Source organism: Saccoglossus kowalevskii, chromosome 3, assembly GCF_978046115.1.
Source record: "Saccoglossus kowalevskii chromosome 3, keSacKowa6.1, whole genome shotgun sequence".
NCBI classification, from domain to species: Eukaryota; Metazoa; Hemichordata; class Enteropneusta; family Harrimaniidae; genus Saccoglossus; species Saccoglossus kowalevskii.
The window spans coordinates 29,296,550-29,323,484 of NC_140643.1; the positions used below are offsets into that span (position 1 = coordinate 29,296,550).

Below are 26,935 nucleotides of genomic sequence, written 5' to 3' on the forward strand. Positions count from 1 at the left end.
ATCAAGCTAACTGTATTTATTGGGGGTATTGATACATAGATGGAAAAACAGTGACGAGTGTCCTGTCTCTGTTCTAAATGAGCTACTTATAATTCACACAGACTACAGACATTTGGAACTTGTATGAAATATGTGAAAAATAACCCAACATAAGAAAAAAAACTATGCAGATATTGTAATGTGTTTGTGAGACCTGTTACTAACGAGTCTCTTGACAGAAAAGCCGTCTCAACCTGCGATATACTCGGTTGTGACACGGATAGGCTATTCCCAGATGTAGTTTTCCACCTAGCCAGTCCACACAGTCACTTAACACCAAGGAAGAGGTCTCAATCTGTGATATACTCGGTTGTAGCACGGAGAGTTAATCTTCAATGTAGTCTTCATCTTTACCGAGTAGAAGAACAGCCAACACGTTGTCAAATGGCCTCGTTGAAACCCCGGTCGTGCGTCATGTCATCGAATTATTTTATAGGTCGCAAGTATCACTATGGTAACCAGATAATGATGTTCTCGTTTCCAACAAACAGACACACAACGCTAACATATCGGGACAAAGAAGGAATTCAATTGCCCGGAATGCAGACAAAAAACACCAACTCCACATAACGAGGTTAATGGTATCCCTAATAATGTTATCATACAAAATCAGAGACAATATTATGTAACCCAGGAAAAAGTAACCAAGAAACTTTTCATTCCATGTCAAAGCTGTAACCGAAATCAAGATGCCACTGCCATCTCGTTTTGTACTAATTGTCGTTCATTCCTCTGCAATCTCTGTGATGAAGCACATGTCTATTCACTTGGTTTAAAAACCCATGAACTGAAGAAACCAATGGAGGAATTGACAGAATTTTCGAAAGGTATAAATGAATCAATGCTGCTACGTATAAATTATTGTTCTCGAGGTAGAAATCATCAAAATCAGGAGCTTACACTATTTTGTGATAGCCAAGCCTGTCAATCAGCTATTTGCCTGCAATGCGCGTTTTTGGATCACAATAAAGCGGATGGGCATGAACCAATCGAGATGGAGAAGGCGTTAGGAAAATACACTGGAATCATACAAAAAAGTTAGAAGTTTTGAAGAAAGGGATCAACGTGTTGAACTCTTTCATCAGGGAGATAGACACGGAGCAGGCCAACTTAAAGTACAGTGGCAGAAATGAACAAAGAGAAATCACAAATTTCTTCGATCAATTGTTAAGTTCAAGAAACGAGAAATTATGAAGACAGAACTTCTCTCTGAGGTGAAAAACTATAAGACTTGGTTAAAACTAGTTTAAAAACCGAAAAGAATGATCTTGAATTAGAACTTACAGTCACTAATAGCACTGCTGAATTTGCAGAACACGCATTCAAACATAGCAGTGACATTGGACTATTAACAGCAAAAGATGACATCAGTAGACAGATGGACAGAGTGTCCTACAGAGTCGTTTCACCTTACGATGTAAAAGTTGAAGATTTTCTACACTGCTTTCATCCAACCGATGTAACTGAATGTTTGGTGAAGAGTACGGCGTTTGTTGGTTATGGCGGGAAGAAGAAATCACAAGCACACCTGGTAGATTCCAATTGTCCTTCCAGAGTTGTAAACATTCTTTTTTATGGAATCACAAGCAAACCTGGTAGATTAAAATTGTTCTTCCATGTCAATCATCCTTATGACAGTTATCACATGGTAATGCACACCGTTTCTTTCCATAATTCCATACACACTTCTATTTGCAGGGTTTTAGGTAATATGACAAAATCAAAGTTAAACTGTAAATAGCTCCCGTGTGATCAGAGCATGTATTAAAAAGGTATAGGCTTTGCCTAATAAGTGAATGTAAATGCATGTAGGTCAATCCATCAATAAAATTGATCAAGATGTCTGAGAATCTAAGACATACTGTATATGGAAACACATGATTTTGATATGGGCATTTTGAAAAACATGCAAGGACACTATACTTGTAAACAAAGGACACTAATGAGGCACTCTATGAATGAGGTATTTCTAGAGGTCGGGGTTTGTCTCTGCAGATGAATAATTTTTGCTTTGATTTCTTATGGGTTTTTGTTTTTTAATTCTTGGTAATTAGTGTCATTAGCGACGGAGTAGTAAAAACCGCAATTAACCTCAGTGCAGCAAATCGGGATAGATCTTCCTGACGCAATGGGCAAATTTTGCTATTTTCGCTGACAAGTAAAATCTGCTAAATTAAACCTACGTAAACATGTAAAGTAACAACAGACTGTTTCCTTGACAGATTCTTGAAATTAAATCATCAAAATAGTACAACTAAAAAGTCTGTACAACATACCTAGAACAGATAAATAAAAACATCGTAGTTTAATGTTCGTCCCGACTTTGAGCCCTTGAAAGTAAGTGATCCAGCCCTTACATACGCCAACGATTGAAATTTGTTTAATTGCTATCAAATTATCGCTCAAAAAAAATATTTCATTTGTGAGACGTGCTTTTGATACAAACCGAAGATCGCGATCGACCCTACACAAAACTACCGCCATTTTGTCTTCCTTGTCCTCGTTCGGCAAAAACAAAAAACTCGCATATTTACTATTTGTTTAACGAGTGCATTTTTGTTTAAAAATATCAAACAAGAATAAACACTAAGTAAAATAGGAATCAACTCCTTCGTTTTATTTGAGTAAGATGGAAACCAATCGAAAACAGATGTGAAACATTACTGTCTGCTCGAGGAGAAGACACTGGGAGTCGTGTGCAAAGAGATTGTTTACAAATTAGATCACATTGGAAGTGCTTTCAGTCACGTTGTGTAGCTTCAATGCGTAAAATAGAAAATTTATATCTTGAATAAAACTGACAAACTTCCTTCCTGTTGCTGTCGGGTGTCTGCCTTATACATGGATTAAGTGTAGACGCGGAGATTCAGCTTTCCTTTTCTCTGCTCGTGGTGTTGCAATAGCGGTGAAGGTCAGTACTGGGTTGAACCGACAGCCATGGCCACTATATTTTGATTGATCATAAATAATTTTTGAACCCAATAGTAGTGATCACTGTGATTCTTAAATAAATTTCTTGCAAAGTCTTGAACGATACTGAAAAAAAATCGTTGATTTCCTTCTATATTCATGCTTGAAAGTAGACCGAAGTATCCGCAGGTGAATACGAGTATCCAGATAATAAGTTAGGATCGATCAGTTCACATGAATTGTTCTGTTCTGATTCATCATTGCAAAACAATGGCCTGGAAAGGGCCCAGATTGAGGGAAACAGTATCGTGGAAAGAAAGAACAGTATCGGACCCAATCCCTTAAAAGACCTGATGAGAACACTGCAGAATCGCGAGCGAAACGAAAGTTACGCGGCTATTGTCTAAGCGACGCAGGCTCGAGGAGAACACTGTACATGTAACACAGTCACTTGGGGGCTGAAAATCAATAAATACTATTTTTTTGAAAAAAAATCACCCGCTATACGTATATAAATAAACAAGTTGTGAAACATGGCACCTAGTTTATCGACACCCTGTCGGTTTCAAATGTCGATTTCTTACCTTAAAATGTGAAACAAAAATTTTAGAGGGGATCAGGTGTTACGTTAATAACCATTGTTTATAATCGCTAACTTGGTTTTATTCAAAACTGCACAAATCCCGCGTTTTCTGATGATATCCGACAATTTCATGATCAAAAATGGCCAGCAGCCAGAATCGCTGCAGAATCAAGGGGGATTCGCACAGAGTTCTGGGTAAATCAAGTGAGCATACTCATTTTCAGCCAATCAGGCGTGCCGTAACAGCAAGTATTTCCTTGTATTTAGTATTTATTGATGTTCAGCCCCCAAGTGACTGTGACATGTAACCAGCACATTTACGAATCAAGATTGGCAGAAAGTTGTACGGCATTTGTCTTCGATTTTGTCTATTGATGAATATGACGCACTAAGTGAAATTGAACTTGCGTTCATGAAAATCGGAAAGGGTACTGCCTTGTCGTCAAACTGAAAAAATGGCCGCGTCACTCTTGTAACTGCGCATGCGTACTCCCCATACTCGCATACACTTGATGTTTTTAGTCGCTGTATCTGCTCAAATAACATCCATCATGATATAATAAATCATTATATACTAAAATTCGCAAATTTGCAGACCTTCCAATGAAATATTACCATTTATTTTTTGCGTCAGAATACGTTCTTGCAATATGCAAATTAGACTACTCACCCTATTTGTTAAGAAACTTTAAGGACTCTAAGTTATAAATTAATAAGCCATGCATGGCACAGTCCCCGTTAGTTATCAAATTTAAGATAAATAGTTTTGTTTATAGTAATATGGCTGGAATATAACCATGTCAGGAATGTGATCTTTTAACGTTAAAATTGACATTTGTATCTGATCGTCAAACAAGTACTTGTCCATATTGAGAGATATTGCTCTGAAACAGCATTCAAAATCAGCCATTTTGAATACATGTATATATATATATAACGTGATGTATAACGAATATATAAAATTTGAATATAATCAGTCAAAGCATTTCAGAGATATGGCTTTAAAAGCCCAATCATTAAAACAAAATGGCCGCCAGACAGCCATTTTGAATCCAATCTGAAAAATAAAATGACGTGCATCAGGAACCTGTAATTTCTAATGTATGTACCAAATTTGAACGAAATTCATCCATAAATGCTTGATATTTGATGATTTTTAGCACAAAAATGGCCACCATTTGGCCATTTTGAATAGGATCATCAAACCAATATATCTGTCTATCTATAACATGATGTATAATGAATATTTAAAATTTGAACATAATCAGTGAAAGCAAGTCAGAGATATGGCACGAGAACCACATTCATTAAAACAAAATGGCCGCCAGTCGGCCATTTTGAATCTTATCTGAAAAACAAAATTATTTGCAACAAGGTCCCATAATGTCTAATGTACATACCAAGTTTGAACAAAATCCATCTGTAAATAGCCAAGAAATGCCTGATTTTTAGGATTTTTTAACACAAAAATGGCCGTTATTCGGCCATCTTGAATCAGATTGTAAAACAAAATGATGTGCATCAAGGTCTTTTAATGTCTAATGTATATACCAAGTTTGAACAAAATCCATCTGTAAACAGCCGAGAAATGCTTGATTTTGATAATTTTTAGCACAAAATGGCCGCCATTCGGCCATCTTGAATCATATCATGAAACAAATTGACCTGCATATGTTTAATATCATGTATGATGTATGTGTAAAGTTTGATTGTGATTGGTCCAGGCATTTCTAAGATACAGATACTGCGTCCGAACGGGGACTAATTAATGCAATAATTGATTAATATGCATGGAATTGCACCAAAATCTAATCAGCGCATCTACTCATCATATATTAGCTGTGTGCCGAATTTCATTTGAATTGAAATTGTAGATCTTGAGTTATCAGTGGAACAAATTTTAGTCACAGAGTCACAGACACCGGTACCACATAAGCTCCGTTTCGCGGGAGCTAAACAAAAGAATAAAGGATGCTGACAAACCGTTTTCTGGAAGTTTCGGCCATTGTTTTCACCGTGATGATTGCCAGGCTGTGAAAATGCCCGGATGTCCGCCCCGGAACTACCAAGAATGTATTCATTTACCAGGAAATTGTACTTCCTGCATTACAAGTTTAATTTTCAAGAACATTATTGTTGTATTTTACTTGATATTGGTCATTGACTGAGTGTTATAACGCTTTTACCATAGGTTCTATATTAGAGATATTATGCCATATCTGAAATTGTAGCCTGGTGACAATACGCTGAAAAAATCATATATTGCTAATGATGGTGTACTTATTGTGAGAGAGACCTAGCTCGAGTCATTTCATCGGTCTTAGGAATCAGGTGACAATATCACGTGATAATTTCGTCGAATACGAGTGATCACATGAAGTTTACTTATTGTTATTAAGAAAATCTGGGTTTTAAAATATGTAATAAAATGCCATTTGTCTTTAACATTGTGCTCTATGGAATTGTTCTAAATATAGCGATTTTTGAAAAAAATTAGTACAAGTTTCTCAAAATAAGCACTATAACACAAAAGAATGCTATTTCATGGTGTCGGGAATAGCTTCATGACATAATAAAGCAATGAACACTAATGCGATTTATACCGAACTTTCTCAAATATTATGAGTAGACGTATATTTAATTAATATATCATGGTACAGGCATTAAGAAAATTAAAATATGGGGACACCGTGCTCAAAATAAAAAAACAGTGAAAATAACATGTTTTGTCTGCTTTAGTGCATTATACCATTGTTTCCTATGGCAAGGATATACATTTCAAAATTTTACTCGGTGACGTATGTTAAAAAAGTGGTACTTTTTAATATCCAGAAGTATTGAAAAAAATAGTGGGTTTTTAACGCGGAAATGTTTTTTCATTGTGGTATTTATGCGTATTATTTTACTGTTTCTCAAAAATGAGATTGACAGTAAACCAAAATAATTCACATACTGTTGACTAATAGTGAAATAAATAATGTAGACTACTCCCATATGTGCACATGTAAAAACTCCCGAAACAGAGCAGACTAAGGATGAACTAATTTTGCATCCACATTGCCTGCAGTGTTCTGTCTTAAGCTAATCTCAGTCTGTTTTTATGTACATGATACTGACACTCAGAATGTATTGTCCTGTTGACAATGATTTATTTATTTATTTATTTATTTATTTATTTATTTATTTATTTATTTATTTATTTATTTATTTATTTATTTATTTATTTATTTATTTATTTATTTATTTATGCAGTTAAGAGTTCAATCAAGGTGGCAGTATTATGGCTGCTGAACTTTAAAGTTATTCTTCTTGTCATTACTGCATGTTATAATACTTTCTAAAGATATTCGCAATGTCACTACACTAATAAATTTGCTCGATAGTTTTTACAGTGTTAATGAAAGCATAATAGTAGTTTCGGAAGTAAATTCCGATATTTTGTGAATAATCTGTAATTATTGCAGTGTTCAGTGCCATATGCTTCGGAGCTTGGTGTATAATAATATGATATATCGTAGTATGTACTCATTGCGATGCTGTTAGTTGGTCTTGATTTGATCACGTACTATATGGCCAACATTACTTGATGAAGTCAGAGTAGTCATACTTTCATGTAGATATTCATTTACTGTCATCTGTATGGTTCAGTTTGACTGAAGGTAACCGAAATACAGTTTACAATTTGTATTTCTTGATGCAGTTGTTGCCGAAGTCAGGTACCAGAACATACCCATCTTCAGTCACAGCTACACCAAGCGGTCTGCTCAGTTTATGGTGCTGACTTTCAAGAGATCGAATAAGCGTACCGTCATACGTCAGTACCAATATTCTATGTGGTATGGACTGTTCGTCGGCTACTATTATGCTATAATCACTGTTAACTGCAACACTAGTGCAGTCATATAGCTTGTCATCGTCTCCTATTTGATGAATTCTACGTATAAACTGTCCATGTTTGGTGAATAATGCCAGTCCTTGATAAGTGTCCGACACAATGACGTCATCATTCCTGCCAGTAGCAACGAAGTGGGGGTTATTCAGTTTACCTTCACCTTCTTCCTTCCCAATCTTCATTATGAAATCTCCATCAGATGTAAACACAAAGATGCAATGTGCCTTAGGATCAGCTACCAATATATGTCCTTTACTGTTGACAGTTACGCCATAAGGTTTTACAAATTCTTTATATGTGAACTGTTTTATCTTTTCTCTATTTTCGCTGTATATATGAACATGTTTAGTGTCAAATTCTACCACAACAATATTACTATTCAATGCCATGGCAACACCAATGGGACGCTCTGAATCAAGCAGTATCTGATCAATGTATTTGCCATTACTGTCAAGTATCTGTATCCTTTTGTTACCAGCATCTGCTATCAGAACGTTTCCCATCTTATCAACAGTAATACCTACAGGTGTATTGAATTCTGCATTGTTCACCCCTGTCCTACCTACTTTCCACAGTCCCTTGGTATCTATCACATCAATGATATACAGGTTGGAGTCTGCTGGTGCATCATACTTATTCAAAACTATTTCATGACTTCCTACCTTGGTAGGTTTGAAGGTCACGTCATGTTTCGTGGTAATGTGAGTTTCCACATGTCGACTGTCAGGATCACGGACTATGACAGGTAAGGCTTCTACGTCATCACAGTCGGAAATATAATGAATGGTTGTTGTACAATTCATATTCACCACTCTCCCATGTGTATAAACGTTACATTTATTCTTCCTTGTTGGTTTTACATTGATGATGTATGGGCTGCCCTCTATCGGCGTACTGTAGAAGGTGACAGCCGCGTGGTGTTTTCCTTCTCTCTGTGGTCTGTACTTTACCATGTAAGTCCCATCGCCATTGTCTTCTGTAGTGGTGACAACATTTCGGTTATCAGGGTCATTTATTGTGACCTCTACAGGAATTGCAGATACACCAAGTTGTTTACCATTCATGTCACGTGGGGTTATAGTGAAATTGCAGGTTTTACCAACTACCGCATCATTCTTGATGACGTCACAACTGATGTTACCTTGATGCCCACTAAACACTGTATTATTTACCATATTTAGATTTACACTCTGAGGATGAAAGAATCTCGGGAACTGTTCTGTCGTTGATTTGCGATCTGGTATTGTTTGTGATGAGACCTTGTCCAGTTGACTGCATACATCGTATTTAGTTGTCAATAGTTCCACATCACTGTCATATTTTAGTGTGAATTCTGTGAATTTCACAGATGTATCAACGATATATTGCCTCATCTGTAGTTTCTTTTTCTCAATATTGAGCGATGTTTGCAGTACGTTGTGTTGCTTCTCGATTTCACAGACCAACTGTTGTTTTCTACTGTTGATTTTTTTGATTAATTCAGAGAAGTAATGTTCAACATCATTTACTTGTTTTGTAGTGTTATCTTTAAGGTTGGATAATTCTTGATTAATTTGATTAATTTGGAGAGATATCTCCCTAGTTTTATCGATTGCTTTGTCAAGTTTGCCGTTGATTATTTCCTTGTATTTCAAAACTGCGTTCTCTATGTTGATTGGCTGGTGGTAAATTGCATTATGTTCTAAGAGGGCGCACTGCAGACATATTGGTGACTGGCAATTGCGATGATCACAGTACAGTGTTATTCTCTGGTCAGTGTGACCCCTTCCTTTTGAACAAAATCGTTTTTGATGAAAGAACGAGATGAGTGAATCTTCTGATAACTGTTTCAATTCTTCAATAGTTTTCACTTCATGTGTTTTCAAATACTCAATATGATCGTGGTTGTCATGACAATATTGACAAAGGTATGCATCACAGTCCGAACAATGTGAAACATTCAGTGTTTGTTTGTTACGGCAACAGCTTTGACGGGATGGTAGTTTACTGTGCTTAATCTGATTCTTATGACAAAGCAATTGATTATAATTTAGAAATGCGAAATTTGTTGGAATTATGTCTATGTGTATGGGGATGTAATTCTTTTGTTGACATCCGGGACATTGGAATATTCTGCCAACAGCATAAGCTAGACAAATTGCACAGAATGTATGAAGACAGGGAAGATACTTAGGTAGTCTGTCGGTGACGTCATACACATGCTTGCATAGTGAACACTTCAGTGGCACTTTATTTTCACCCTGACGTACAAGATCTGTATCACTTATTCCCGCCATTGTAGTCATCTGTTGTCTGGAAAACACAAGGGTAAATCTAAGATTTGATTTTCTGTACAGCTTATCAGCAGTTGCATATTTATTACTGGCTTAGTATGGTAATTGTAAAACGCACCAATTAACTACCCGGATTACACACCATCTCACACAAATATAAGCAGTTACACAGAAATAGGGAAAATTAACTCTGTGAACAGTTTGACAAGTGCAACTTATCTTCGATGGTATAACACATAATTTTGTTGCAATCGCTTTGAAAATGCCCTGCACAAATTATTAGTAACATTCACATTTCTTCTGGTATCAACACAAAAATATATTAATTCAAGTGGGAATAGCAGTATGTCCACCTTCGACTCGTGGTTCTAATTAGTTATACACCATGTGTCATAAGTTAACGACTTAATGTAACTTAGTCAAGGTACAAGAACTGACAACCCACTGGAGAATTTGTTTTATATAGCTTCATGAGTATACCATCAACGGCATGGTCCCACAGCCACGGCATCCAAATGAAAATGCGCTTCGACCCTGGTTATATTTCTGTTATTTTTGGATCTGCAATAGAACGATAACCAAACTAAAGTGTTCCATGCAACGTTTGGTCACATTGTATGTTCGAATAACGTTCTACAACTCGTATTTTTATTTACGTGCACATGGAAAGGAAGGTAAGGTAATAACTCACATACCACACATATTAGAACAGCTTTGAGTAGACGCCACTCTACTTTGGGGGTTGTGAGTCTATACAAATTATATATTTCGCCAAATGTTCATTTTCTTACTTGAAATGATTAAAACAAACAATAGGATTGATGAAGTTCCATTGTTTTCAGGGAGAATGTTTAAAATTTAGAATAGATAATTGTGTATACTTAGTTGCTATACAAAATAACGTATATCACGTACTGTAGTAAAAAATAATCCCACCATCGCTGTATTTATGGTGAGTCGAGAATAAAATACCGTGGTACTCTTCCCTACATTGTCTGCGCTTTTCTATACTAAATATAAAGAAGAAGGGTAGAGAGGTTGAAAATCTGATTCGAAAAGATGACAGATTGAAGTTCACCGACATATTGAAACGCTAAAACCCCCATATAACAATGCTACTCTCATTGGAAACAGACGCATACATACATACCGAAGATATTTTAAGACAATCGATAATAAACAATACCATTTTCCTAGTTCGGAGATTTAGAATGAGTGTGGATGAATGTAAACATATACTGTGTGCGCTTATCCGTTATAATGAATGACAATTATATGGTTAGTACTTACGAAAATTTGAGAAAAACTCGATGAAGTTACTGCTGCAGTTTGGAAACCTGTACCCAATGTGTGTTCGTGATAGCGGACTGAATGCTAATTCACGTATCACCAAACTATATATGCACTATTTCGCAATCGGGGAAATAAATCACTCCGCGAACTTTGTTACGTACCCCAGTCTCCAATTAGATTTTTTCTTTCTACAGCTCTTGAATCCTGTGATCTGATTGGTAGAATCGGCGTCGTGTGAAATGGGTGTACTGGAGTACGTAACAAAGTTCGTGGAGTGATTTATCTCTCCGCCTTTATAGTTTGGCGAGACGTGATTTAGCATTCAGTCCGCTATCACGAACGCTATCAGGTACAGGTTGCCAAACTTCAGCAATAACTTCACATACATTTTCTCAAATTTCTCGTAAGTATTAACCATATAATTGTCACAGAATGTGTTTACATTCATTCATCAACACTCATTCTAACTTTCCAAATTAGGAAAATAGTTCAAATGGTATTGTTCATTATCGATTGTCCTAAAATACCTTCAGTATCTGATATTTGTATGTATGCGTCTGTTACCAATGAGAGTAATATTGTTATATGGGGTTTTTAGCCGGTCTGTTTAGCGTTTCGGTGAACTGCAATCTGTCGTCTTTTCGTATCAGATTTCGACCCCTCCACGTACCCTTCTTCTGTAAAATTCTAATGGAAATGCACAGACACTTTGGGAATGAGTACCACGGTATTTTATCCGCAACTCACCATACATACAGCGAGGGGCGGCGCAGGGGTTGTATTTTATAATAATCAACTACAATAAGTTTTAGGATTTATAGTCTTTGTACATAGCAACTGAGTATACACATTTACCTATTCCAAACATTCACCCGCAATACAATAGAAATCCACCAATACGATTATTTGTTTTAATCATTTCAATAATAATAATTTGGCAAAACTAATAATTTGTATGAACTCGTAATTGTACAGTTTTATTGTCACAAACCCCAATGCAGAGTAGTGTCTACTCGACACATGGAGCCGGGAACAACCACTGGTGGCGCTGCTGTATACAATCGAAACCTAGTTAGGCTTACCTACGCCCATGCAGACTACAGAGTAAAAGCCAGAAACAGTTGTTACATTAGTTGACCAGTTTAGTATGTGTTATTGCGCCGTCTATCGTCTACCTTCATTTCCATGTGCACTTTGCACTGACCCAACAACCTACATCGCATAGAGTACACTCTTTCCGTATCGCTATTAACGCAAAAACTAGGACACCAAGCAATTTTATCCCAGATTTTAATATGATTACAATGCAGCACTTTAAAAAAAAAATCCAGTCATTGTCAAAATGCTTGAAATTTGAAAGATAATGTGCTAATAAAAATAGAAATAAAATGCAGTTATTCGAAGACACAATGTGACCAAGCGTTGTACGGGACATCTTATTCTGGTCATCGTTCTATTACAGATCCAAAAATAAAATGTAAATGAGAAATGTAACCAGGCTTGAAACTCCCTTCCTTTTTCTGTGATGCCGCGTCTGTGAGTCCATGCAGTTGGTGGCATAATCATGAAGCTACATAAAACAAATCACCCGTAGGGTTGATAGTTCTTGCACCATTGAGTAGTTACATTGTGTCACATAGTGTATAACTAATTACCACCTCGAGTCAAAGTTGGTTTTACTGCTGGTTCCACTTAAGCTAATATAGTGAAGAGTTGACACTGGGAGAAATATTAGTATTAAATTTGAATCACTAGATCAGATAGAAATATTAGTATTAAATTTGAATCACTAGATTAGATAGAAATATTAGTATTAAATTTGAATCACTAGATCAGATAGAAAGATTAGTATTAAATTTGAATCACTAGATCAGATAGAAATATTAGTATTAAATTTGAATCACTAGATCAGATAGAAATATTAGTATTAAATTTGAATCACTAGATCAGATAGAAAGATTAGTATTAAATTTGAATCACTAGATCAGATAGAAATATTAGTATTAAATTTGAATCACTAGATCAGATAGAAATATTAGTATTAAATTTGAATCACTAGATCAGATAGAAATATTAGTATTAAATTTGAATCACTAGATCAGATAGAAATATTAGTATTAAATTTGAATCACTAGATCAGATAGAAATATTAGTATTAAATTTGAATCACTAGATCAGATAGAAATATTAGTATTAAATTTGAATCACTAGATCAGATAGAAATATTAGTATTAAATTTGAATCACTAGATCAGATAGAAATATTAGTATTAAATTTGAATCACTAGAAATATTAGTATTAAATTTGAATCACTAGATCAGATAGAAATATTAGTATTAAATTTGAATCACTAGATCAGATAGAAATATTAGTATTAAATTTGAATCACTAGATCAGATAGAAATATTAGTATTAAATTTGAATCACTAGATCAGATAGAAATATTAGTATTAAATTTGAATCACTAGATCAGATAGAAATATTAGTATTAAATTTGAATCACTAGATCAGATAGAAATATTAGTATTAAATTTGAATCACTAGATCAGATAGAAATATTAGTATTAAATTTGAATCACTAGATCAGATAGAAATATTAGTATTAAATTTGAATCACTAGATCAGATAGAAAGATTAGTATTAAATTTGAATCACTAGATAGATAGAAATATTAGTATTAAATTTGAATCACTAGATCAGATAGAAATATCATCGAAGATGAGTTACAGTTGTCAAACTGTTGAGAGTTATTTTGTTCCTATTTCTTTGTAACTGCCTATATTTGTTTCTAATTGTGTGTAACCCAGCAGTAAATTGGTGAGTTTTACAATTACCCCAATACGCCAGTACATAAATATGCGACTGCCGATAACCTGTACAGACAATCAAATCTTATATGTACTGTACTAGTATTTTACAGATGACTACAATGGCGGGTATAGATGATGCAGAGCTTCCACTGAAGTGTTCAATATGTAAACATGTGTATGATGTCACCGATAGATTACCAAAGTATCTTCCGTGTCTACATACACTCTGTGTACTTTGTCTCGCTGGCCATGTTGGTAAAATATTCCAATGTCCCGGATGTAAACATGAAAGTAACATTCCCAAACGAATTGAAGTAATTCCAACCAATTTTGCATTTGTAAATTATAATCAATTACTTTGTCACCAGAATCAGATCAAACACGGCAAATTGCTAATGCATAAAAGCTGTTGCCGTAACAAACAAACACTGAATGTTTCACATTGTTCGAATTCTGAGGCGTATCTTTGCCAAAGTTGTCATGACAACCATATTTATATTGAATCTTTGAGCACACATGAAGTGAAAACCATTGAAGAATTAAAACATTTATCAGACGAGTCGCTTATCTCATTCTTTCATCGTAAACAATTCAGTTCAAAAGGGCAGGGTCATACCGATCAGCAAATAACCCTGTACTGTGATCATCGCAATTGTCAGTCGCCAATCTGTCTGCAGTGCGCCCTCTTAGAACATAATACGCTTAATCACCAGCCAATCAACACTGAGAAAGCAGCGTGGAAGTACAAGGAAATAATCAACGGCAAACTTGACAAAGCAATCGATAAAACTAGGGAGATATCTCTTCAAATTAATCAAATTAATCAAGAATTATCTAACCTTAAAGATAACACTACAAAACAAATAACAGATGTTGATAATTTCTTCAATGATTTAATCAAAAAAATCAACAGTAGAAAACAACAGTTGGTCTGTGAAATTGAGAAGCAACACGACGTAATAGAAACACCGCTCATTATTGATAAACACAAACTACAAATGAGACAACATATCGTCGACACTTCTGTGAAATTCACAGAATTCACACTAAAATATGACAGTGATGTGGAACTATTGACAACTAAATACGATGTATGCAGTCAACTAGACAAGGTCTCATCACAAACAATACCGGATCACAAATCAACGACAGAACAGTTCCCACGATTCTTTCATCCCAAGAGTGTAAATCTAAATGTGGTAAATCATACAGTGTTTATTGGGTCTCTAGGAAAGATAAGTTGTGACTTTATCAAGGTTGATGCAGTTATTGGCAAAAAATGTAATTTCACTCAAACCCCATGTGATATTAATGGTAAGAAACTGTGTGTATCTGCAATTCCTGTAGAAGTCACACTAAATGACCCTGATAACCGAAATGTTGTCACCACTACTGAAGACAATGGCGATGTGACTTACACGGTAATGTATATACCAGAGAGCGGGGGTAAACACCACGCGGCTGTTACGTTATACAGTACGCCGATAGAGGGCAGCCCATACATCATCAATGTAAAACCAGCAAAAAAGATCAAGTGTGACGTTAATACACATGGGAGAATGGTTAATATGAATTTACAACAACCATTCGTTATCTCGCAGACTGTGGTGACATGGAAGCCTTACCTGTCATAGTCCTGACAGTCGACCTGTAGAAATGCGCGGCAGCACTGAATATGAGGTGACCTTTCAACCTACCAAGGTAGGACGCCATGAATTAATTGTAGACATATATGATGCGCCAGCATTCATCATTGATGTAATTGATACGAAGGGACAGTGGAAAGTCGGTAGAAATGGACAGGGCCATGCACAATTCAAAAGACCTGTAGGCGTTACTGTTAATAAGAAGGGCAATGTTCTGGTAGTAGATGCTGTTAACAAAAGAATACAGATACTTGACAGCAATGGCAAATACATTGATCAGATTCTAGTGGATTTACCTCACACATCTGGTGTTGCCATGGCACCAAATGACAATATTGTAGTGGTAGAATGGGAAACTAAACACGTTCATATCTACAATGAAAACAGGAAAATGATAAAAAAGTTTACGTATAAAAAAATTGTCAAACCTTTTGGCGTAACTGTCAACAGGAAAGGACATATATTAATAGCTGGCCCTAAGGCACATTGCATCTTTGTATTTACATCTGATGGAAATTTCATAATGAAGATTGGGGAGGAAGAAGGTGAAGGTAAACTGAATAACCCTCACTTCGTTGCTATTGGTATGAATGATGACGTCATTGTGTCTGACGGTCATCATGGACTGGCATTATTCACTGAAAGTGGGAAGTTTATATATGAAATTCATCAAATAGGAGGCGGTGACAAGCTATATGACTGTAGTGGTGTTGCTGTTGACAATGAATATAACGTCATAGTAGCCGACCAGGCATCTACATCACATAGAATACTGGTACTGACGTATGTTGGGGCGGTTATTAATTCTCTTGAAAGTCAACACTATAAACTGAATAACCCTCATGGTGTGGCTGTGACAGAAAATGGGTATGTTATTGTAGCTGACAGCGGCAATGACTGCATCAAGAAATACAAATTGTAAACTTTATCGCGGTTACCCTGCAGTCAAACAGGTGGCAGTAGAATTTGACATGAAATTGTAATGACCACTGTGACAAAGACTGCATCAAGCAATGGTAATACTGCCGAGATAACACGTGATCATGTCATAACCAACACATGGCTATTGTATATTTGAGAGTCAATTAGTAAATACTACAACACGATATATCCTATTATTATACGCCTAGCTAGTAACCTATGGCACTGAGTACAATAATATTATGTATATTATTTATTTTACCCTTGTCCTCTCCACCTGATCAATAAACAAAATATTGCCAGCAATGTACGACGTATGAAAACATAAATTTCACTATTCTGTTAATAATATTTCCATCAGACAGAATAAAATTCCACCAGTGTATAAATAAGTTATTATACAAGTACTAAGTTGCATGAAATCGTCATGAAATGAAATGACCATGGAACGAAAAACAAGTACACTAATGTTACAAGACTGAAATTTATGTAATTATATTTGTGGCCATATCATCGGTTCAATTATTCTTAGCTATTTCTTTCATTAACGTATAAGACGTCATCCGCACTATGATCTCATGTATATATCACTCTAATATGTTCAACGTAGGCGCGATTTAGTGCTATACTGTGTTATATACTATATGAATCCTTTATTCTTTGGGGTTGTGTAGCCAAATATATATTTTTAAGCTAACTACCATTAATCTCTATGAAAACCTAAAAAAGAATTCCAAACATTTCAGTCCATGTACTTGTACTCGAGTAAAGAATATGATATACGTATAAAATGTGGTTGACAACGTTGATTAATGAGTCATGCAATGATGTTAAAGTTAAAACGGGAGGGTCGTCACCTGCGCACGCGCGGGAATTGAGTCCCAAGCGACGATAACAACACACGCTAAATGCGCAACGGCTCATGTATAGACTCTTTGTTTGTTAACAATGACACGCTATGGTCATATGACGTATGCGCAGGTTACGAGTCCCCCGCTTGACTGCTGCCAATAACATGATCTACTCTTTGCAATAAGTAATCTTTTAACTAGAAAACCAAACTCGCCACCAAAGTCATTCGATTCTTGGAGACCGAGAATAGTTTAACACCGTTAAATGGTCAAGGTGTCATTGTTCATATTTCAGACAGTGTTTGTTTTTACATTTGTCTTCAGTGGTGTTTCACCTATTTTATTAAACATCCGAATGTTCAAAAAATTTGAACTACCACTACTATATTCATCACCATGTTAAAGTCCAGAAAACTGATTACTTTTTACGTTATGAATGTATCTGGTCACATAGTAATGCGTGCCAGAATTAATCGTTCATTTGATATTCAAGTGTCCTAATAAAATTTGCAATTACTTTTAAAATGATAATATAATGATAAAATACATACTCTAGACTGTATTGCTTATGTATTAGATTTATTGTATAACATCAATCCACCTCAGTATGAAGTAGTACAATATGATGAATGACATTGAGGCTACAGTGTTTGAAGTCACAGCTATATTAAAACAGATATCAAGATATTGACAGCAATAAGTGATTTTGTATAAATATATGTATATAAACCCAAAGACAATAGTTTGCCGCATTCAACCCTCTTATTGCTAATATTCTTATAATTTTCTCTCTATTTTGTATTCTCAAATCAATCAGAAAGAAATGACTAGGTTCAGAATTGTGTTTGGCTAATTAGCATTCAATGGAGACCAGGCGACACAAGTGTTGAAAAGAGGGGATAGATTATACACTTATTTAGTTATGACATCGCCTCCAATGATTCTATTGTCGTTAACCCAAAACTACGAATAATATAATATTTATAAAAAACAAACTGCTGTTTCAGTAGAGCCTTGCAATATTTAGGTATAAATTTAATAGAGATCTATCTAAGGTACATATATATACAATATCAAAGCAAGTACCGGTTTTAAAGTCAAAATTGCATTTTCACTAGAAATGACAAAAACATTCACTGAAATCAAAGAATTCAAGTTATCATCGAGGAATAATAAAATCTAAAAGCAATCCATCCAAGTTATAAATATAGCAAGTATTAAAGCAATCAGCGTAGAGGTTTTCCAGAAGAAGTCAACAATAACATTTTTGAACAGAGATGAAAAAATATTTTCTAAAATTACAGAATTGAAGATATCACCATGACATAAACAAACTTGATAGACGTCCAACCAAGAATCCGTGACACCTGGCGGCCGGCCATTCATTATATAAAATACATGGCACATAGAGTAAATATGATTATGCCAAAAAATCATTTCTCAATATTGAAAACGACGACGGAAATTGAATGTTACCCATATTTTCAAATGCGCATTTGTCGAATTGAAATACAAAATATGTTATAGAAAATTACATTAGCTGCGATACATAATACGGCCATTTATTATTTATTTACGAACGTCCCCACGAACATGTCACAATATGTGATGAATTCAACATTGTCGAGTGTATAGCGTGTATATACAAATCTAAAATGAAAATTGATATATTGAAATCAAAGTTTCAATATTAAATGTGTATTGATAGGACCCGACCTAGTTTCGACGTATACGCAAAGGGACCGACATATCCGGTGGCAATAAAAACATTGTGGGGCTAGGAATCAACCAACAACATTTCAAAATTGGTATTTGGGTAGAGGGCGTGTCACCTTGTCAGTTTATTGCTAGTAAATGCTTCACCTTCAAATTTATTTCTTGGACGTAATGCGGAATAATTCTCCTGAATGTTCCTTACAGTTTGATCTTGATACGACCTTCAATATGTTGTTCAATTCCTATACCGACTTAATTTGTAACCGCGAGACTGTTTTATTCGTAATGTTGTGACATTGTATTAATTTTATTAGCAACAAAAGACAATATATAAATCCAGTGTAACGAGTACAGCGTAAATCAGGAATTAGGTTATCGTTGTTTATTAGTTTGTTCTCTCATAAAACCAGCATATCATCATAAACATTAATTGGGTTCGTTGATATACTGAAGTCAAATTAATGCTCCTTCTAACATGTGTTAGTGCTATAATTTATTGATTTAGCCATTTTTTCAATGACCATGCCCAAGACATGGCCAGTGTTTGGAGGAAATATAACATAGAATATTAAGATTATTTCGACACTGTATTAAGCCATATACAACACATCTAAATTCAGCTTACTGTAAATATCCTGGACTACATAGTGTGTAAAAAACACTACAACACCTACGCAGAGCATAGCGCAAATGTTATTTAAAACATCGCCATATACCTGATAGTTAAAGTATGGCTATGAGGACGCTAATGGTAGTTAATGGCCTATTTGGGGTTGAGATTCTAGTAACCGTTCGAGGCACGCAGGGTCGGAGACGTTTACTGGAGCAGAATTTGACGAGTTTTGGGTTTTTCTTCAGCCTTAGCACGGGTTGTGTGTTTACATGTGTAGCTTACATGTGTAACCTAACTAATTTTGTAGAGAAGGACAATGATCAATGAGTAGGCCAATGACCTGTAGTAATCGTACCTGATTCATGTACTGTCATAGTAAACTACATGCTGCTTTCAACCACAATCCACCTGTTTAGTTCATTCAGTTGTTCTATTTTTAAATAGTGTGGGGAAACGTTGCATTCTAAGAAAGAATACTTGCTAGTAAACGATGTACAAAAACCGCCCGCTATCGAATGTTAGCGGATTATAAGAACAATAGAGAAAGAGATGAGCCAAAATGTAATGCCCTTTTTTGTGTGACATTGAATGTCACTGTTGTCTCTCCTGACTTTTTTGTTTGTTTGTGAAATTGCAAGTGCTGACACATGGTGCATTTATGCCACATAAACATCAAGTAAGATCTTTGATATAAATAATTCCTCTCCATAATTAAGAAACACACACTATTCTAATGTTCACTCCAATTATATATGCTCAATAAAAAAACCTGATTAGGTACATGTCATTACAATATGTGTTAACATATACTGAAAATTAAATTAGTAACACTTTTAGTCATCCAGAATGTAAATCTAATCACATGTCATGGGTCTTTCATGATTGACGATAAATTGCATTTTTTTAGAAACAATAAATGAGGTAACTGAGTTGTTACTTGTATAGCATACATGTGATACATTCAGCATACATTCAATATTCCACTATTATATATTGTATCATGTTCAAGACGTATCCTTTCTGTAGTTTGCAGTTATGAAGAAATATGTATGAAAAATATTGGAAAACATTTTCTACATTAAAAGTATGTAAACGAATCAGTACATGCCTCTTTTGAAATGAAGTATTAAATTCAGCGCAGCTCTTCACTGTGAGGAAAATGCCGTGTTGTTGACGCACCATATTAGAACTTAGGGGAATGTGTGATGGGGTATTTTATTTTTTAACTTCTTTTAATTTAAACTACTTCACACCACGTTAGCAGTATGGAGTCATGCAAGAATGAACGAGAAGTCCTTTAGAAAAAATTTATAATTTATATTCTAAAATCAGATTACAAACTGTAAATCTCTTGGGCAAAGTATTCTGTAAAATACCCACACCACTTCAACGTTTATATGGTGATCAGTGAGTTTGATGTTTATACGATTATTGATGTAATTAGGTTAACATTGATTTGTCATTCTCATAAAATATTCTCATAAAATCAAATTCTTGCATATACCTTAAACATCAAGTGTTTGTTAACTCATTAAACTCAAATAAATTCTCCCGCCACCGCCTGTTAGTGTTACCTATTATCGGTTGCCTTTACATTGTGTGGCATAGTAGACAATTTTAAGGATGATAATTCCTGAGAAATAGTCAGTAGATAACGGTGCGTCTTACAGTAGCTTCTCAGGATGAGCCTAGATCAGTAACAGTCAGATAATGACGTACTCCCTGTGACTGACAGAACATACTTGCCCCACAGTGTTAACCCACCTTCTGAAGTAGTTGCGTGATTATTATGAGGACATGAAGACAGCCATTTGTTTAATATGCTCAAGATATTAAAGGTTGAAGTAATCTTTCGTCAACGTTATTCTAATCTACAATTGCTGTGGAAGGCTAGTAATGGTTGTTTAACTTAAGTTTAATTTAAATATTAGATTTCCATTAGATACTAATGTAATTTGGTTCCACTACTGCAGCATTACCATATATTGCAATCATAACACTGTGGCGTCCTTGTTTCCTTGGCCGAAATATCACTCCATAAGTTCCATCACCATTATCTATCACAGATGACTCAATTACCTTTCCATTAGGGTCACTGATGGTGGTATCAATACTGATTCCAGGCACGCCCAGTGGTTTTCCATCCATTCCATGTGGGGTGATAGTAATGTTACATTCAGTACCAACACACTTATCAATGGCCTGAATATCACACCTCGTCTTTCCACCATAACCAACAAATACTGCCCTCTTCACCAAACATTCAGGTACATCGGTCGGATGAAAGCAGTGTGGAAATTCTTCAACTTTTACATCGTACGGTGAAAAGACTCTTGAAGACACTCAGTCCATCTGACGACTGATCTCATCTTTTGCTGTTAATAGTTCAATGTCACTGCTATGTTTCAATGCGTGTTCTGCAAATACAGCAGTGCTATTACTGACTGCAAGTTCTAACTCAAGATCACTCTTTTCGTTTTTTAAACAAGTGTCTACCAAGTCTTCATGTTTTATCACTTCCGAAGTTTCATCTTTCTAATTTCGAGTTTCTTAAACAATTGATCGAAAAAAAGTTTGATATCTTTTTGTACATTTCTGCTGCTGTCCTTTAAGTTGGCCTGCTCCGCGTCTATTTCCTTAATCAGAGAGTTCAACACGTTGCTCCTTTTCTTCAAAACTTCTAACTTCTTTTGTATGATTCCAGTATATTTTTCTAACGCCTTCTCCATCTCGATTGGTTCATGCCAATCGCGTTATTGTGATCTAAAAATGCGCATTGCAGGCAAATAGCTGATTGACAAGCTTGGCTATCACAAAATAGTTTAAGCTCCTGATTTTTATGATTTCTTCCTCGGGAGCAATATGTTTTACGTCGCAGCATTGATTCATCTATACCTTTTGAGGATTCTGTCAATTCCTCCATTGGTTTTACTTCGTGGGTATTTAGACCAAGTGAATGGGCATGTGCTTCATCGCATATATTACAGAGGAATGCACGGCAATTAGTACAAAACGAGATGGCAGAGGCATCTTGATTTCGGTTACAGCTCTGACATGGGATGAAAAGTTTCTTGGTTACCTTTTCCTGTGTTACAAAGTATTGTCGTTGATTTTGTATGATAAAATTATTAGGTATACCATCAACGCCGCTATGTGGAGTTTGCGTTTTTGTCTGCATTCTGGGCAATTGAATTCTTTCTTTGTTCCAATATAGTTGGACAAACACGATTTACAGTATGTGTGTGACAAGGAAGATATTTCGGAATCTTCTCTGCATCATTGTATGGCTCTGTGCATAGTTTACACGTTAAAAAACGTTCGTCAAATTCGTCCTTGCTTATTTGTACACATTTAGCGTCTGCCATGATAATGGATACCAAGTATATCTCTGAAATGTATGTGAGAATTACAATAGTTGTCAAGTTACGAGACGACTATATGTCCACGTACAAAGGGTGTGTCATCGTACGTAAATAATTCCACAGTTTAACAATAAATGTACACCAGCCCCCTTGTGCGTGACACACAATAAATATGTTTACGAGTATATCCTGTACAAATTGCTGTTCTGAAATAATGGCGACACTTTACAAAAGTTAGATTTTCTAATTCTATAGAACGTGAATCCTGCGATTTGATTGGTAGAAACGACCTACCATGTTAGAAATACTGGGTACTGGGGCATGTAACGAAGTTACTGACTGATTTATCTTCCCGAATGCTATACAGTGTCTTTATATTTAGGTGAGATGTGAGTTTGCATTCAGTCCGCTATCACGAACACACAGTTTCGGTTGTAATACATCACCAGTAACGTCATATAGATTTACTCATATAGATTACTTATATCAAGTATTAATCACCTTAAGTATTATCACCTTACTACATATAACGTGTGTTTACAAAAGGCACTCACCCACAACTAACTTTCCAAACTAGGAAAAAGGTATTGTTTATTATCGATTGTATGTAATTACTTTCAATATTTGGTATATGCTTGTAACGTCTGTTACCAATCGATTAACATTGCTATAGCATTGTTTCTGTCCAAAATGTCAAATTTTGATCTGTCGCCTTTCGATTCAGATCCACCATAGATCTCCTATTGAATTGTTATAGCGATCTCCAAGTAATGTGAAAGTTAGCGCCACGGTGTCTACGTGGGTCCGTGGGTTGTCAGTTCTTGTACTATGCCATGACCAAGTTACGCAGAGTTGTTAAATCATGCCACATAGTGTATTGCGGGAACCACTATCACTAATTGAAGGAGAAATTTTGCACTTGATCAGATAGAAATTGCTGTGTTACACTATCGATGATAGGTGACACTTGTCAAACTGTTCGATGTAAACTTTCGCTTTGTCAGTTATATTGCATATATTTGTGATCATTGATTACAGCTGCGATTATGGAATAGTATTATTAAACCAATAGTAAATTGATGGGTTTCAAAAATTACCGTGATATGTCAGTATACAAATATGCAACTGCTGGCAAGCTCTACAAATGACCAAATATCAGATGTTTTACAGATAACAATGGCGGAAATAGGTGATACAGAAATTCTACATAATAGTGAAAATGAGAACCCACTCAACTCATTGTGTACACTATGCAAACATGTGTATGACGTCACCGACAAACTACCTAAGTATCTTCCGTGTCTCCATACATTCTGTGTAACTTGTCTAGCTTGTCATGTATATTCCAATGTCCCGGATTTCAACAGGAGAGTAATAATCCCAAACGCATTGACGTAATTCCAACAAATTTCGCATATCTAAATTATAATCAATTACTTTGTCATAAGAATCAGATTACACATGGTGATCTACCAACGTTTCAAAGCTGTTGCCGTAACAATCACACACTCAATGTTTCATATTGTTCAGACTGTGAGGCATACCATTGTTGATATTACCCATTCCGACACTAATTTGTTCACGCCAATAATATCCATTTTTATTCAATGTGGTGTGACCGAGTTTCAACCAATCATAGCAGGCGTAACAGCATACATCTGTCACCGTAACGCCATAAGTTACTGCGTGTCGTATTTTACGGGGTATATACCATATAAGGAAAATATGGAATGATTACGCGCGTAAGCGTCCATGGCTGCCATCAGGGTTTGACCAGACTCGACACAAAGAAGGTCGCTGATTCTGTTCTAAACATTTTGGATTTCGGCATTCCAATGATGTAACCTTTGAAAGGAAAAGATGTATAATAATAAGGTTATTACGAAAATATATCAAAGTATGAATTTTGACAGTACGCTGCGCATCGACATCCGCTGCGCGTCGGTCGATACTCCAGCGGCACTGTCTTCGTGCATACTTTGAGGTATTCTCGTAATAATCTCATATTAACAGTTTGGGCATCTAACAGTAATCATTTTTTGAATACAACAAGAGCAAGTGTGAGATTTACCAGTTGTCGTCATAATCGATATTCGGTTTTCAAGCTCCGAGGCAGAAATAAATAAAACATACTTCGTCGAAAGTTTGTATACTGTGGTAAACGCGGGGTAATAAAAACACCGATCGAAGTGGGTTTTTGCGTCAATATAACTTACTTAAACGTAATAATGAGTTATTCTGCTACTACTTTGCAGAATAATAGTTGATCTGAAGCTCTCGCTCTCGGGATGCAGGTGTTTGTCAAAGGTCAGGTGACTTTATTTACAAATACATTACTTGTTTGTTAATGTTAATGGTATAGAGTAATGAACTGCACGCATATATGAGTTGTCAAGTTACGAGACGACTATGTGTCCATATACATAGTGTGTGACATGGTAAGTCAACCATCAATACTGCTGCAGTTAAACAATAAGTTTAGTACCTGTAAATAGCCTTTGCACAAGACACACGAGCATTATATATATATGAGTTTGTATTGTACAGATTCGGCCAAATTGCTGTTCTAAAAATAATGGCGACAAATGAAAATTGTCTCATTCTATAGAACGTGGTAAAAATATGTTGGAAACTGGGGTACGTAATAAAGTTCATTGATTTATTTCCCCGATTGCAAAACACTGTTTTATGGTTGGGTGAGACGTGATTTAGCTTCCGTCCGCTATCACGAACACACATCAGATACAGGTTGACACAATTCAACAGTAACGCTATAAAGATTTGTTCACATATCCGTAAGTATTAACCAATTAATTGACATTCACTGTCATAATTATGTTCATAATGTGTTTATAAGGGCACTCATCCACAACTAACTTTACAAACTAGGAAAACGGCGTTATCGATTTTCTGAAATTATCTTCAATAGTTGGTATATGTGTGTATTGGTATGTTACAACTGAGGCTAACATTGTTTCTGTGAGTGCAGTGGCGGATCCAGCAAAATGTATTGGGGGGCAAGCTTCGCTTAATATTACGGAGCGTAAATCGCAGAGAAACTATGCGTAATCCAGATGATATGAATCTGGATCTGCCACTGTGTTAGTGTCACTGTTTCTCTACAAAATATCAAATATCGAACCGTGACATTTGATTCAGGACTCGGCCCATTCTACCATAGATCGTCTATTGGATTGTTATAGCAATCTCCAGGTAATGTAGAAATTAGTGTCACGGTAGTCTATCTGCGACTTACCATAGAGACAACAATCAACTACAATATTGCTATACAGTCTCTGTGGACATAGCAAATATGTACATACATTTCTATTTTTTAATTATTCTCCCGCTTGTTTCATAACTCGACAGCAGATTGCAGCCTACAGCAAACAGAATTCACTCCACCATCCAAAACATTATAAACCGGATATTGAGTTTTGAATAATGACGTCACATCATATGAAGGCTATATCAACTGACATGTATGTGGCGTTTTGTGAGAATCTCATCGTCTTTATTAATAGTACACATGTATACAATACGTTTATCAACTGTCACTATCAGAGTGATCTGATATAGTCAGAAAGCATTTGATAATGATTGATTTCCGGTAGATATACATTGTGTGTGCCATAATGCTCGTTCTCTGACACGAGATGTTCGAGTTTGAATTTCTTATACAAATATTTCATGAATATCATACCCTGAAGTGACTTGTTAATAATAAAGTGTTATTATTTCGTCAGTTGGGTAATCGTTTATTGTTAATTCAACAAAAATCTAAAAAAGGATATAAGTTCTATGAAATAAATTAAAACTTATTGAAGGTGGTTAGCCACCAAATATCAATGTTTTACCTATTCAATTCGACAAATAAAAACGATTTAGTGTATTGGGTGAAGCAAAGAATCCAATGTACAACCAGTACGTCAACACAAAAAGGAAAAAACTGATACAATTAGCAATTTTACCCCGTATTTTAACTTAATACAATTACAAGGCAGTGTTTTGATTACATTTTCAATT

General features: G+C 35.5%; 3 protein-coding genes and 2 pseudogenes across 3 annotated transcripts; 3 read left to right on the forward strand and 2 right to left on the reverse strand.

Moving 5' to 3' along the window:
- The first annotated feature begins 547 nt into the window (after positions 1-547).
- Positions 548-3,356, forward strand: LOC100366776 (E3 ubiquitin-protein ligase TRIM71-like; annotated as a pseudogene).
- A 3,851-nt stretch (positions 3,357-7,207) lies between these two features.
- On the reverse strand, positions 7,208-9,700 carry LOC100369733 (E3 ubiquitin-protein ligase TRIM45-like). The gene has a single exon (XM_085497436.1). The coding sequence runs from the start codon at positions 9,698-9,700 to the stop codon at positions 7,208-7,210; it is 2,493 nt and encodes an 830-aa protein (XP_085353562.1).
- Positions 9,701-13,919: 4,219 nt separating this feature from the next.
- On the forward strand, positions 13,920-15,434 carry LOC146747723 (E3 ubiquitin-protein ligase TRIM71-like). The gene has a single exon (XM_085497437.1). The coding sequence runs from the start codon at positions 13,920-13,922 to the stop codon at positions 15,432-15,434; it is 1,515 nt and encodes a 504-aa protein (XP_085353563.1).
- A 22-nt stretch (positions 15,435-15,456) lies between these two features.
- LOC146747724 (protein meiotic P26-like) lies at positions 15,457-16,368 on the forward strand. The gene has a single exon (XM_085497438.1). The coding sequence runs from the start codon at positions 15,457-15,459 to the stop codon at positions 16,366-16,368; it is 912 nt and encodes a 303-aa protein (XP_085353564.1).
- Positions 16,369-21,485: 5,117 nt separating this feature from the next.
- LOC146747725 (tripartite motif-containing protein 2-like) lies at positions 21,486-22,912 on the reverse strand (annotated as a pseudogene).
- Positions 22,913-26,935: the final 4,023 nt, after the last annotated feature.